The 15,098-nt window shown below is 42.2% G+C and overlaps 1 protein-coding gene across 2 annotated transcripts in view; it reads left to right on the forward strand.

The window, feature by feature from the left end:
- Positions 1–15,098, forward strand: part of RFTN1 (raftlin, lipid raft linker 1) — a 209,530-nt gene that overhangs the window by 75,246 nt on the left and 119,186 nt on the right. For both annotated transcript variants that reach the window (XM_047098825.1, XM_047098824.1), the window contains exon 3: positions 7,662–7,848. In XM_047098825.1, coding sequence (XP_046954781.1) covers positions 7,662–7,848 — 187 coding nt within the window. The remainder of the gene's footprint in view (positions 1–7,661; positions 7,849–15,098) is intronic.

A 15,098-nucleotide genomic window follows, 5' to 3' on the forward strand; every position in this document is an offset into this window, starting at 1 on the left:
TTTTAACCATGAAGCTAAACTTACTTTGACAGCATGCATACCAAAAATTAAAGCCATAAAATTGCTGAGTTTTGACAAGAGATACATCTTTAGATTTTAAGATAAAAATTTTAAAGATACTATGTTTTATTCAGGACGCATTTAACTATAAAGTGGTTGGTCGCCCAATGTTTTGAGTGCACTGATTTGCAAGCCTGGAGGGTAAGGGGTGTGGGTGGAAATGGGAAACAATTTACAGCCCAGCACTGTACTGTCATCACCAGCCTCATTTGACCTATATCCCTGACCAACTCCCCACCCACCACTGCCAGCACCACTGAGAATGATACTTTGGAGCTTTATCCGTTACACACACATCATCCCGTTTGATTCTTACAGCCACTGTACGATGTCATTATCTCCATTTTTTAAACAAGGAAACCGTGTGTTCACATGCCCAGGATTATCGCCAGGGAGGAATGTAGCTAGAATCCCAAATTTTCCAAACGTACGGACTGCTTTTATTTCTTTTTATTAGAGCGTGATGCGTAAGGGGGAACAAATACATAAATTATCAGAATCTTAGTAAAGGCTTATTTTATTACAGCAGTAAGAGCTTGAAATACTTGGCGCGTTCACAAAACACCACACTGTGGAGACTGGCTGAGTGGGAGGGTCTCATACTGGTTGACTCACAGATGCTCTTCCTACACACTCTTATCAGAGAGGAGGGGAGCTTAGTGCTGCCTAGCATTTTGGGGTTTGATCGCTGTCGTGAAGTTACCCACCCCAAAAGGCCTGCCCTCCTACCAAAAGTCCATTACGTCTTGCAGACGAAACCACAGGCATCTGTGCCACACACGGTTATGCTCGTTCAGTTCGGTTGCTTTGTAATCTCTTGATAGCAGAAGAAACCTGCCCCTGTTCCCTTGACACCCTACATAACAGACCTGCTCCTGTCATTTGCAGGGCCCAGGAGAAAAAGTGCAAGACATGTTGGGCCTGAGCCAGCGCTAGGGTGAGGCGAGGGAGGCAACATTTTTATTTAAAAAAATTTGTTTAATGTTTATTTATTTTTGAGAGAGAGAGAGAGACAGAGTGCGAGTGGTGGAGGAGCAGGGAGAGAGGGAGACACAGAATCTGAAGTAGGCTCCAGGCTCTGACCGTCAGCACAGAGCCCGATGTGAGGCTCAAACTCACGAACTGCGAGTTCATGACCTGAGCTGAGGTCAGACGCTTAACCGACTGAGCCCACCCAGGCGCCCGGAGAGGCAACATTTTTTAAAAAGACAAGATCAGTAACAGTGTGGTGCTAAGCCGTATTGGAGCTTGAGGCAAAAGAAAAAATCAATAATACTGATCCTGTATTTATTAAAATTTTGGATATCTTGTTTGTTGTAGACTTCTTGCATGAATTTTCACTTTGTAACATATTGCATTAAATTTTTATTGATCTTTCTTACTGAGTTTTTGGTGCCCCCTAAATTTTGCAGCTGTGGGGGTGTCTCCCTGCCCTCCCTTGGGCTTGCGGATGCACACATTGGGGCACCATCCACCCTTGCTACAGATTGAAGAAGCCTGTCCAATCCCCCAAAGTGGTACCTGGGCTCTAAGGGCAGAGAATTCCAGGGTCTTGGCTGTGGGAAGTTGGGCTATGGATGACAGGTGGGTACGTGTCCCTAGGTCCGCTGTTTCCTTGCCCTCAGAGAGGAGAGGAGAGTGGTTGGAGGAGGGCCAAAGGAACCCTCTGGACAGTAGCTCTCAGCCTCAGAGTCCCTTGGAGGGCTTGGGAAGGTACAGATCACTCAGACTCTGATTCAGCAGGTCTGAGGTGGGGCCCCAAAGTCTCCATTTCTAATGTGCTCCTCCGTGCTGCTGCTGGTGGGTCAAGGAGCACACTTTAGAGCAGGGATCCACGGTGGGGGTCTCCTTGCCTGGGTCTAAGAAGTTGCTTGACAGATTTCTGTGCGTGGAATTCAGATTTCTGTGCGCGGAGTTCGGAGGGGCTCAGCATTCTTTACCAGACTTGTCTTCAGATCTTTGGTCGAGCAGCATGTCCAGAATGTACCGTTCAAGGGAAAAGATGTCATACTTTTCTGCTTTCCTGGCCAATCTTCGCTTTGTCACTGTTATCAATGAAGGTTTCTCCAGGACGCTGGGCACTGCTTTAGAGTGAATCATTGCTATAGATTTTTTTTCCTGTAAATTTCTTGCATGATGTATGGAAATGAGAGCTACAGTGGCTGATGTTAAGTAGTGTTCTTAAGTACCCCTAGATTTGTTTTTAAGATTGTGTTTTAAAATAACACATTATTTTTAAAAATACATAAAGAACTTTCAGATAATGTTTTTACATATAAATCAGAAAATTTTAAATGTCTTATCAACCCTCCACCCAATGACCCTGATGGATGGTAACAGTGCCTACTGCAAGTACAAAAGAAAGTAAAAGCCACCTTTCCATCCTTCCCTCTGTTCTCCAGCCCTTTTCTCCAATATTCATAGTTTTGTGATTTCTTTCAGAAAAAAAATTTTATTCTAAAAAAGATTATCTCTCTATTTTTATACAAGACTAGCATAGGATAAACACTTGACACCTTGCCTCTTAACTTAATAATTTATCTCGGACACATTGCCATCAGCACATAACAGATTTACCTTAATCTTGTTAGATAGCCCATAGGATTCATCACTGGGTATCCCAGTGTTTATTTAGCCAGCTCTCCAATGAAGAACTACTTGGTTCCACGTTTTTGCTATGTGAACATATCTGTAGTATCTTTGCCCATAAATCCTGAAAAACATCTAGGAGTCCAGCCATAGATGCAGTATCCGGTAGTGGGGTTGTTGGACAAAGGGTGTGTGTACTTTTAGGTTGGAAGGCAAGCATCATATTCCCCTTAAAAAAAGTTTACCCGATCAACCATGATGAGCATGCCTGTTTCCCCAACATTCTTGCCCACAATGGATAGCATAGAAGTTAAAAGAAAAAAATTCTATTATTCCAATAGCAATATTAGTAGAAATAAACTTGTTAAGTGTGCAATATCTATGTGAAGAAAACTTTAATACGTGCCTGAAGGACCCCAAAGAAGTCTTGAATAAACAAAAATTATGCCTTGTTCTTGGATGGGAACTTGTAATATGATGAAAATATCCATTCTCCCTCAGTTAAGCTATAATTTGAACATGATCCAAAAATAATATCACTAGGAGTTGGGGTTTTTTTTTTTTTTGGAAGGAAGGTTTGATGAGCTGATTTAAAAGATGATTTAGAAAAAAAAAATACGGGATAGAAGGAACATACTTAAAGATCATAAAAGCCATTTATGAAAAGCCCACAGCTAACATCATCCTCAACGGGGAAAAACTGAGAGCTTTTTCCCTGAGATCAGGAACACGACAGGGATGCCCACTCTCACCGCTGTTGTTTAACATAGTGCTGGAAGTTCTAGCATCAGCAATCAGACACCAAAAGGAAATCAAAGGCATCAAAATTGGCAAAGATGAAGTCAAGCTTTCACTTTTTGCAGATGACATGATATTATACATGGAAAATCCGATAGACTCCACCAAAAGTCTGCTAGAACTGATACATGAATTCAGCAAAGTTGCAGGATACAAAATCAATGTACAGAAATCAGTTGCATTCTTATACACTAACAACGAAGCAACAGAAAGACAAATAAAGAAACTGATCCCATTCACAATTGCACCAAGAAGCATAAAATACCTAGGAATAAATCTAACCAAAGATGTAAAGGATCTGTATGCTGAAAACTATAGAAAACTTATGAAGGTAATTGAAGAAGATTTAAAGAAATGGAAAGACATTCCCTGCTCATGGATTGGAAAAATAAATATTGTCAAAATGTCAATACTACCCAAAGCTATCTACACATTCAATGCAATCCCAATCAAAATTGCACCAGCATTCTTCTCGAAACTAGAACAAGCAATCCTAAAATTCATATGGAACCACAAAAGGCCCCGAATAGCCAAAGGAATTTTGAAGAAGAAGACCAAAGCAGGAGGCATCACAATCCCAGACTTCAGCCTCTACTACAAAGCTGTCATCATCAAGACAGCATGGTATTGGCACAAAAACAGACACACAGACCAATGGAATGGAATAGAAACCCCAGAACTAGACCCACAAACGTATGGCCAACTCATCTTTGACAAAGCAGGAAAGAACATCCAATGGAAAAAAGACAGCCTCTTTAACAAATGGTGCTGGGAGAACTGGACAGCAACATGCAGAAGGTTGAAACTAGACCACTTTCTCACACCATTTACAAAAATAAACTCAAAATGGATAAAGGACCTAAATGTGAGACAGGAAACCATCAAAACCTTAGAGGAGAAAGCAGGAAAAGACCTCTCTGACCTCAGCCGTAGCAATCTCTTACTCGACACATCCCCAAAGGCAAGGGAATTAAAAGCAAAAGTGAATTACTGGGACCTTATGAAGGTAAAAAGCTTCTGCACAGCAAAGGAAACAACCAACAAAACTAAAAGGCAACCAACGGAATGGGAAAAGATATTTGCAAATGACATATCAGACAAAGGGCTAGTATCTAAAATCTATAAAGAGCTCACCAAACTCCACACCCGAAAAACAAATAACCCAGTGAAGAAATGGGCAGAAAACATGAATAGACACTTCTCTAAAGAAGACCTCCAGATGGCCAACAGGCACATGAAAAGATGTTCAGCGTCGCTCCTTATCAGGGAAATACAAATCAAAACCACACTCAGGTATCACCTCACGCCAGTCAGAGTGGCCAAAATGAACAAATCAGGAGACTATAGATGCTGGAGAGGATGTGGAGAAATGGGAACCCTCTTGCACTGTTGGTGGGAATGCAAATTGGTGCAGCCGCTCTGGGAAGCAGTGTGGAGGTTCCTCAGAAAATTAAAAATAGACCTATCCTATGACCCAGCAATAGCACTGCTAGGAATTTATCCAAGGGATACAGGAGTACTGATGCATAGGGGCACTTGTACCCCAATGTTCATAGCAGCACTGTCAACAATAGCCAAATTATGGAAAGAGCCTAAATGTCCATCAACTGATGAATGGATAAAGAAATTGTGGTTTATATACACAATGGAATACTACGTGGCAATGAGAAAGAATGAAATATGGCCTTTTGTAGCAACGTGGATGGAACTGGAGAGTGTGATGCTAAGTGAAATAAGCCATACAGAGAAAGACAGATACCATATGGTTTCACTCTTATGTGGATCCTGAGAAACTTAACAGGAACCCATAGGGGAGGGGAAGGAAAAAAAAAAAAAAAAAGAGGTTAGAGTGGGAGAGAGCCAAAGCATAAGAGACTGTTAAAAACTGAGAACAAACTGAGGGTTGATGGGGGGTGGGAGGGAGGGGAGGGTGGGTGATGGGTATTGAGGAGGGCACCTTTTGGGATGAGCACTGGGTGTTGTATGGAAACCAATTTGTCAATAAATTTCATATATATAAAAAATAAATAAATAAATAAATAAATAAATAAATAAATAAATAAAATAAAAAACAAAACACACAGCTGGGGAAAAGTGACTATGAAATTGGATTATATGACATTGGTGATTATTTTAGTTTTGTTATAATAATGACATTGTGTTTATTTAATAAAACACCTATTTTTAAAAAGAAAAAAAAAAAAGAAGAAAAAAAAATAACAGACAAGAAGATTCAGAAACTAAACAGGAAGATAAGAAGTTTCAGGAAATAGCCTGACCAGATATTAAAATGTAACATTAAAATTGTTAAAATAGATAAGTAGAGGACAATCATAAACTTGAATATATTCAGGAATATAATATATGATAAAGGTAGCATCTCAAACTAATGGGAAAAAATGGATAAACATGGGGGGGGTAGAATATTGAATTCATATTGAATAAATTCCAAACTGGATCAAAGATTCATATCCAAAAAATGAAATATGTAGTAGCAGGAGAATCGTTTTATACTACCGGATGTCTCTGCTCTGATACAAAACTCAGAAGTCATTGAAGACAAGATTGAGAAATTCCACTTCATAAAAAAAAAATTCCTCATGACAAGACCCACTTTATGCAAAGTCAAAAAATGAACAATAAATTGGGAACAATATTTGCAAGTGATATCACAAATAAGAATTAAATCTCCTAATGTATAAAGAGTTTCTACAAACCTATAGAAAAAAGGACCAATAACCCAACAGAAAACTAGGGCAAAGATTATAGTTAACAGAAAAGGCGACACAGACAGTATTTAAAACATGACATGTTCAATAAAAAAAAAAAATACAAGTTACATAATGAGAGAAATACAGATTACCACCACAGGGATCATTTTTTCACTATGAGATTTGCCAGGGCATGGAAAAAGAAATACCTTTGTACATCACTGGGTGGGGGGAGGTGGTAAATCCATGTTACCCTGTGGAAGAAATCTGGCAATATCTGAGAAAATTACAGTGCATTTATCTTTGGTCTAGCAAATTCCTAGGTATGGAATTCCTAGGTATGATGTATTATACATGAGCACATGTGAAATTACGTAGGAGCATAATTTTCGTCAGCATTACTTATAAAAGCAAAAGTTTGATTAATCTGTGGTACATCATACAAAGGAACACTGTTCATCTGTAAGAGGATGAAGAAGAATTCTGTGTGCTACTACTGAATGCTTTCTAAGCAAAGTATACTGTCAATTGGTAAAAATTAATAAAAAATGAAATGTGTAACACTATGCTACCATTTGTATAAAAAGAGAGGGAGACATATAGACTTTACTTGTGTATGAATTCAGCAATTGTTAATGTGTATACAAAAAATGGATAATACTGATTGCCTTTAGGGAGAAAGCCTGAAGGGGGACCGGGCTGGGGTGTATACTTTTAATTGTGTATATGCTTACAGCTTTTGATTTTTGAATCTTATCTGTCCTTCTCAAAGAATTGTTTTAAATCCAAATCTTAAAATAATTCCGTAGGTGAAAAATACTTGTTTTGATATTCATAATTCTAATGTTGAATTAATGTGAGTGTTTTTTCAAATATTGACTAGCTTTTTGTGTCTAATTTGAGGCAATTGCCTATTCGTATTTTTCCTCCTCCCTCCCTCCCTCCCTTCCTTCCTTCCTTCCTAACTTCCTTCCTCCCTTCTCCCTTTTTCTTTCTTTCTTTCTTTCTTTCTTTCTTTCTTTCTTTCTTTCTGTAGTTTCTTTGCAAATTAAGGAAATTACCTCTTTGTCTTAAGTGTCACAGAAATTTGTTCCAGTTTGTCTTCTGACTTTGTTAATACTGCTTTTTGCCACCTGGAAATTTTATATTTGTGTGCAATTTCATTTTTTCCTCCTCCTCTTTCTTTTTCTTTTCTTTTCTTTTCTTTTCTTTTCTTTTGTTTTTTAATTTTTGGAGGGGATGGAAATGACTCTTCCAATGTGACCTCTGAGAAGACTGACTTCTAGGTTTAAGACATCCAGTCAGCAATGCCTTGAGAGGAGTTGGGAAATAACCTGCTGCTTTAAGTTCTCTTTGAAGGCAGTAGTTAAGACAGGAATAAACTTGCTCTTAGCGAGAGGTGACCTGGAGGTCTCTGCAAGGGCAAGGGGAGAGGGACTTGGGTGGGGGAGAGCGGGCAGTTTTGTTGGGTCCCTGATGAGCCTCTCCTCTCTCCATCTACAGCAGAGCTCCCGAGGTCCTCAGCAGTGAGGCTGGCCTCCCTGCACGACCTGCCCGCCCAGCTCCTGGAACTGTATCAGCAAGGCTTCTCACTAGTGGCCCTGCACCCCTTCGTGCAGCCAACCCACGAGCGGGAGAAAACACCCCTAGAGCACATCTTCAGGGCCATCCTGATCAAGAAAACTGATAGGTAAGTCTTCTGAGGGTCAATGGTTAGCTTAGCATTACAAGGCTGTTGCGTGTTGAATGGAGGAGGGAAAGTGAGAAGACAAGGGGTGGAGAATATATTTGAAATTTGCATGACGTTCTCAGGGCCTCTGCCCTCTGACAGGTAAGGCAAAGTGTTAGACAACCAGAGAGGAGTTTCATAGTGTCCTGTGACTGTCCACACCTGACTCCGTATCACATCCTGTCCCTCCTTTAATTTATTGGATTACGCTCCACTAGAAAAATGCCTCCTCTGAAGAGGTGTACTCCCAGAATGATGTAGCTGGTAAAAGCATCATACTATTAATCTCAAATGCATGGCTGCAAAACACAGTATTTTTTTTTTTAAGTTTATTTGTAGGGGCACCTGGGTGGCTCTGTTGGTTCAGTGTCTGACTGTTGTTTCTGGCTCAGGTAATGATCTCACGGTTTGTGAATTCCAGCCCTGCGTCAGGCTCTGTGCTAACAGTGTGGAGCCTGCTTCAGATTCTCTCTCTCCCTCTCTGTCTCTGCTCCTCCCCGGCTTACTCTCTCTGTCTCTCTCTCTCAAAAATAAATAAATTTTTTAAAAAGTTTGTTTGTTTATTTACTTATTTATTTTGAGAGAGACAGAGACAGCAAGAGTTGGGGGGGGTGGAGGAGGCAGAGAGAGAGAGAGAAAATCTCAAGCAGGGCTCAAACCACAAAGCCATGAGATCATGACCTGAGCTGAAACCAAGTGCCAGATGCTTAACCAACTGAGCCACCCAGGCTCCCCAAAATTATTGTTTTAGAGGCTATATGCAAACTTAATATCTTCCTCAAAACTGTAGAGATATTGGATATTTTAAACTTACCATAAGTTCTGTCAGTCACTAGGGAGGAGAAACAAAAGCCACTTGAATCAAGTGCTGTGATTGATTTGGTCTTCATTTTGATTTTCAAGACTTTGAGGATGTTTTCCAGTACGGCTTGCCCAGCTGAATGCTTATTCTTATGCTCTTATTGGGTCTAATTAGGCAAAGAGAGGTTGAGGTTGGTTTCTCAAAAGGAGCAGTATTAATTTTAAGTGATTTTTTGTTTTTAACAACAAAGGTGGGATAGTAAACACGTTATGTTTTTGTGCTTCATTGTGAAATAAAGTCTGGCGAGAGGAATCAGATCTGTCCTTTGGCCAACTATCATGGGAGGAGTGATGACATGAGGTATAGTTTAAAAAGCGAGAGGGCAGAGTGACTGCTTCTCTTTCTCTCTGCCTGGACGATAGACACCTGGCTAGTGAGCTCACCAAGGCCAGCTGTGAGGCAGAGGGCTGAGTGACTAAGATGGGCTCCTCCTTCCTGGCCAGTAGAGTTCATTTCTTCATGGCTGATCAAGCTCTGGGCTCTTAGTCGGAGTCAACATGCATTAGAGTTTGAAGTGAGAGATGGCAGGCACCTTTGCTAATGTCCAGAATTACCATGGTTTGTGTAGAGTAAAACTTTTCTCAAGTCTATCTTTTCTGAGTATTGGTTTCTTTATGTCAATTTGCTGTATATCTGGGTCAGTCACAAGAGAGCGTTGTTCTGGGAGCCATAGTGGTTTTAGGTTCCACCGACACATAGGATATGCCTGATTATTTATAGGTCCCTTGTACCAAGTGTTCACTGTGTGCCAGGCTTTATAGGTGTCATTTCATTCCCGTAAGCAGCCTTTGAAACAGGTACTTTTTTTCTTTCCATTTTAACGGTAAGGAAGCTGAGGCCCAGGAGTTGACTTCTTTGTCAAGGTCACACAAATGGCAGCAAGCAGAGCTCTGACTGGTCCCAGGCAGGCTGACTCCCAGACCTGCATCTGAACCCTGATGTGAGGTACCTGAGGTGTTCCTGCACCCAGGATTCTTGTGGACAACTCCTTCCCAACAAAAGTGGGGAAGATCCCTTTGATTTTTAGATGAAGTAATTTCATCATTCCACCTTCCTCCATTTTTACCACTCAATAATCTCAAAGAAGTCAGAATTTCAGAAAGGAAACAAAGTAAAACCAACCTACCATGTACCTTCCAGGTTACACAAGGCATTCACTGGGCATCAGTGTGTCTGTTCCTTACCTCATGCCACTGGCCTTGATGTTTAGAGGGGAAAGTCCACTTTGGCCAGGTCACAAGAGCATCCCTCTTGTGTAATTCCACTGTCAAGGATTTGCCATGAAGTCAGCACATCATAAATGAATTTGACTCTAAATGTGAAGATATGTTTTCTTTTTTTCCTGCTGTGGAGTACTGCCTCTCAAACTTTGATGTGCCTCCTGTGAATCTCCAGGGATATTGTTCAAGCACAGGTCTGGAGGTGGGCCTGGGACTCTGCATTCCTTTCTCTTTTTGTTTTTAATGTTTATTTATTTTTGAGAGAGAGAGAGAGAGACAGAGCATGAGCCGGGGAGGGGCAGAGAGAGAGGGAGACACAGAATCTGAAGCAGGCTCCAGGCTCTGAGCCGTCAGCACAGAATCTGACGCGGGGCTCAAACTCACAAACCACGAGATCATGACCTGAGCCGAAGTCGGACGCTTAACTGCTTAAGCCGACCGAGCCACCCAGGCGCCCTGAGACTGCATTTCTAACACATTCCTAGATGGTATCGATGCTGCTGGTCCATAGATCACACTTAGAGCAGCAAGGGTTAGAGGACCTGACTAATTCTTATCCCACTCAGTGCCTGACAGTCACCTGCATTCCTGGGGATTGCCCCTTCACTGCCAGGGAGAGTGTTGAGAACTGGAAAAGATGAGAAGGAACATGCTTGTGGTTGGAGGGCCTGTGCTCTATGCTGACCTGGCTGTCAGTGAGTGCTGTAGTGTCAGGGGCACATTTGTAGATTTTTCTGGTACTAAATGATTTGCAAGGCCCGAACTTACTCTCAATTATCTGATCAGATGAAGTGGGTGAGAAAGCTCCTCTTAAGGATGAAGAACCCTCACTTTTGGGAATAGTCCATTATCAGCCAGTGGTGGAGCTGAAGTGTTCAAGAGGGGTTTTTTTACTTCCACTGAGGACAGTCCCTGAGCTAATGAACTTACTTTCCAGAAAAGGAAAATGGGTCAAGCTATTAAGAAGAATGAGACACGGGTGTGCTTGAGGGTTTTTAAGTAAGAGAAGATGGCATTCTCCTTGGGTTCGAGTTCACTCTGGTCTACAGTGCCTGGACCACCTGCCTGGATGACTTTAAGGAACATTCCAGGTTCTTAACAAGCAGAATCAGAGCAAGAAATTCCTTGGATAACTTTGTGCTGCATCTTTGAAGCTGCTCCCACCCCCACCCTGTCGTGTTTGTTTTTTTAAAGGAAATTGCTAAAGCCATGGTAATGACAGTGGTAATTTGCCATTCTCTTGGCAAAAATGACAGAATTTCCCCTACATCCATTCTCCATTAGTATTGGGTGGGAGGAGTGGGGGTGAGAAGCAGGATCATTATAGGATATCATGTTAAAGGACAGGCATTTTCTTATAACAAACACAATAACCATGTGTGTTTGCAACTGAGAAAAGACACCACACTATTAAAAACAAACAGGGGCGCCTGGGTAGCTCCATCGGCTAAGTGTCCCCTAGACTCTTGATTTCAGCTCAGGTCACGATCTCAGGGTTCATGAGACTGAACTCTGCTCAGGCTCTGTGCTGGCAGCCCAGAGCCTGCTTAGGATTCCCTCTCTCTCTCTCTCTCTCTCTCTCTCTCTCTCTCTGCCCCTCCCCCACTTGTGCTATAAACAAACAAACAAACAAACAAACAAAAACCAATGGAGCTTTTCCTGTACCAGTAGGGAGTTTATGTAGTAGAAATGAAACAAAGGAAGTACATGATTAATCTTTAATAAAGACAGTTAAAATGATATTTTTCATAAAGTTTGCCAAAGTTCTGACAGCTGTAGATGCTGTTAAATGAAATAATTTAGGTCTCAAAGATGAAGTAAATGCCTGGTTAATATTTTTTCTAAGTGGACCATCTTGATAGAGCTGTAGGTAAACTTTTTAGAGTACCATCAGTCCAAATCAAGTTCATTTGCAAGAATTACCATGGGATGACTACTTGAAACTTGGATATGAATCTTAATACGTTTGAAAGGTGAACATAATGTTTTTAGCAAATAACTGGCCTTTGGGATCTGCAGCCAGACCAGGAAAAAGAATAGAACCATGCAGGCTTGCACTCATTTCACTCCCTCACTCCCTCATTCATTTGCAAACACTCACTGAACACGTATTCTTTGTAGGGTTTTTTCCTAGGAGCTCCACTTGGTGGGGAGGTAGAAGGTGCGAGGTTCAACTGGACATGGAGCTTGCCTTCCAGATACCTGCGATTTAACTGAGAAAATAGGGGGCACCTGGGTGGCTCAGTCAGTTAAGTGTCCCAACTCTTGGTTTCAGTTCAGGTCATGATCTCATAGTCTGTGAGTTCAAGCCCCACATCAGGCTCCAGGCTGACAGCACAGGGCCTGCTTGGGATTCTCTGTCTCCCTCCTTCTTTCTCTCTCTGTCTCTGTCTCTCTCTCTCTCAAAATAAATAAATACACTTAAAAAGCAACTGAGAAAATAAGGCATGCCATGGGAGTTTGGAAAAAGAAGTCACCTCCTGCTGGAAAGGAAACCAAGGAAGTGTTTCTGGAAGAAAGAGCTTTTAACGTGGTCCTGATTTCTTTGGGGCAAAAATAGGAGTAATGTGCAAGAGGTAGAGGAGTGTATTTAAATCTTATAATGAAATGTTTTCTCGTGGAGTTTGGATAATTTGTGAGCATCATTGACAGTCTAAGTGGATCATTAATGAGTTTTTCCAAAGGCTCAGCACAGTAGTATTTCTCTGAGCCCTATACCATTTTGACAAACCTTACTTAAATCCACGAAAGATTGCCGTCTTTTTTCTTGAAAATTCTGATAACCACCCTTTCATTTTAAGATGTCAGACCAACCCATACACCTAAGTACAAATTGTTCTTGATCCTAGGTGTGTTGAATTTACTTTGAAAACTGACTCAAGAATGAATAGCTGAATACGGAATATTTAATGAATAAGTAGAAAGAGAATTTGTACTCTTTCTCAAAGCTCTTTCTTTGGAACACTTAGTGATTTTTAACGGACGGTATAGTTAGTATAGTTTCATTCACTGAATTCTAAATACAGTTAAGTTGTCCTTCAATTTTGGGGGGCAGCTTTCCTTAGAATGAGTTGCCAAAGATCTCAAAACTTGCTGGCTAAGAGAAGTCACTTATTACAATGTCACTTCTGGTATTTCGTGAGTATGGGTTTAATTCTAGGTCATTTTATGGTTGTAGACATGAGTACAAAAACACATTGTGCTGCCCCATTTTTCAGCTGCTGAATTGTCATTGTTCACACGTAGAGCCATGATTGAAGCCATTTGGGTCCAGGTCCCCTGGGATCTTGCCTTATATGGTACAGAGGACCACAAACATTGGTGAATTCTGTCCACATTCATCAGGTGCCCTTTGGTCTAGGGTGAGGGGCTGGGGCACACAGCCAGGCGCCGCTAATGCAAAGGGTGGGATTCGGAAACCCTTGTGGAGGGTGGAAAATGCATATAATGAACACTGCCCTTAGGAAAAAAAAAAAAAAGGAAACTACCTTTGAGAATCTCTGTCAGCCCACGAAGTAATACTGAAGCATTTCTCTACCTGATCTGTGCATGTTTTCCTGCAGGACTAGACTAGATCGGTGTCTCCTACAGTGAACCCCGTGGGGAAGTAAGTTGGTTCTGTGTAGAAGGAGCCTTCGTTAGAATCACACCTGGGGACAGAAGGGTGAGGTGCTTGCACCTGCAGAGGCAGAGGCGTTTGTGGGAACCCGGGTGGAGGGAAAGGTCTCCGCGCCTCGCCTCCCGGCTCACATCCATTCTGGGACACATCTGCCTGTTGAGAACAATTGGGCCGTTTTAAGTGGTAAACAGGCCTGTCCTTCAGTCAGATTTCTCGGAGATAAACGTGTGAGATAATAGCTTCACTATGCAAAGATGGCTCTAAAGAGCTCTCAAAAAACTTCTCTGCTGGGCTGGGAGTTGTCAGATATATATGCAAATTATGTGAATGCCCAGCTAAATCAATAGGTCTTGGTTTTCACCTCTCACCCGGAATTTATTAATGGAGGTGCTTTAGAAAAGGAGGCTCTGTGGCTCCCATTTGCTCTGGGTCTGGAATGATGGGTGGATTTTTTTTTTTTTAATTTATTTTTAAGAGAGAGACAGAGTGTGAGCAGGGGAGGAGCAGAGAAAGAGGGAGACACAGAATCTGAAGCAGCCTCCAAGCTCTGAGCTGTCAGCGCAGAACCCACTGCCGGCCTCAAACTCACAAACTGTGAGATCATGACCTGCGCCAAAGTCGGATGCTTAACCACTGAGCCACCCAGGCGCCCTGATGGGTGGATTTGAACAGGGAAACAAGTGGTGAGATGGGTCTCCCAGGCAGGCGGACTGGTTCTGGAAGAGCCAGAACCCAGAAAAGCAGACCGGGGATGGTGTGGGGTGACCAGAGCACGAGGTCAGAGGGAAGCAGGGAGAAGAGGCATGAGAAGCACAAGGGCCTGGATCAGGAGGCTTCCAACAGCTGGGCTAAGAAGTTTGAATTTACCCTGAGGTCCGTGGGGAACCGTTGCAATAGTTTTATTTTGTTTTGTTTTGTTTTGTTTTGTTTTGTTTTGTTTTGTTTTGTTTTGTTTTGGAGGAGCAACCCTTAGAGTCGTGCTGAGTTTTCAAAGTGTAAGAGGCGAAGGAAAAGAAAACTAAGAAAAAAGAAAAAAAAAAACCTAAGAGGGAGAAAAAAGGAGGCTGTCAGTTATGGAGGGAGCCGGATGGTAACTGAAGTAGGCTGAGATGGATGGGAGATGTGTCTGATGGGAGGAAATAGTGGATTTTAACATTTAGCTGAAAAGGGAGAGCATGAGGGTAGAGGAAGAATCGAGATACGAGTGCAGTTTTGACTCTGAGTGACCCGGAGGGGTAACTGGAGGAGGGGGGCGTGGGGACGAGGAAGGGCTGTGTCTTCGTGGGGTTTCCCAGAAACAGATCCTGAGAGGATCAAGGAAGTGTTCCCAGGAAGCCTCGGTTAGAAGTGGGGACGCGGGACGGGGAAGGGAAGGAAGCCTGCAAGAGTACGATGTCAACCTTGGCCTGATTCGGCAGGAAGCAGCGAGTGTACCTTGAGGCTGGGGAAGCGGCTTCCGTACTCCTGCACCGAGGAGCCCTTTGCCGCGAGCCACCCTAGACACTTCCAG

The sequence above is a fragment of the Lynx rufus genome, unplaced genomic scaffold (genome assembly GCF_022079265.1).
Source record: "Lynx rufus isolate CCGP_SWC_20201006 ecotype Redwood Valley unplaced genomic scaffold, mLynRuf1.p SCAF_5, whole genome shotgun sequence".
In the NCBI taxonomy this organism is placed as follows: Eukaryota; Metazoa; Chordata; class Mammalia; order Carnivora; family Felidae; genus Lynx; species Lynx rufus.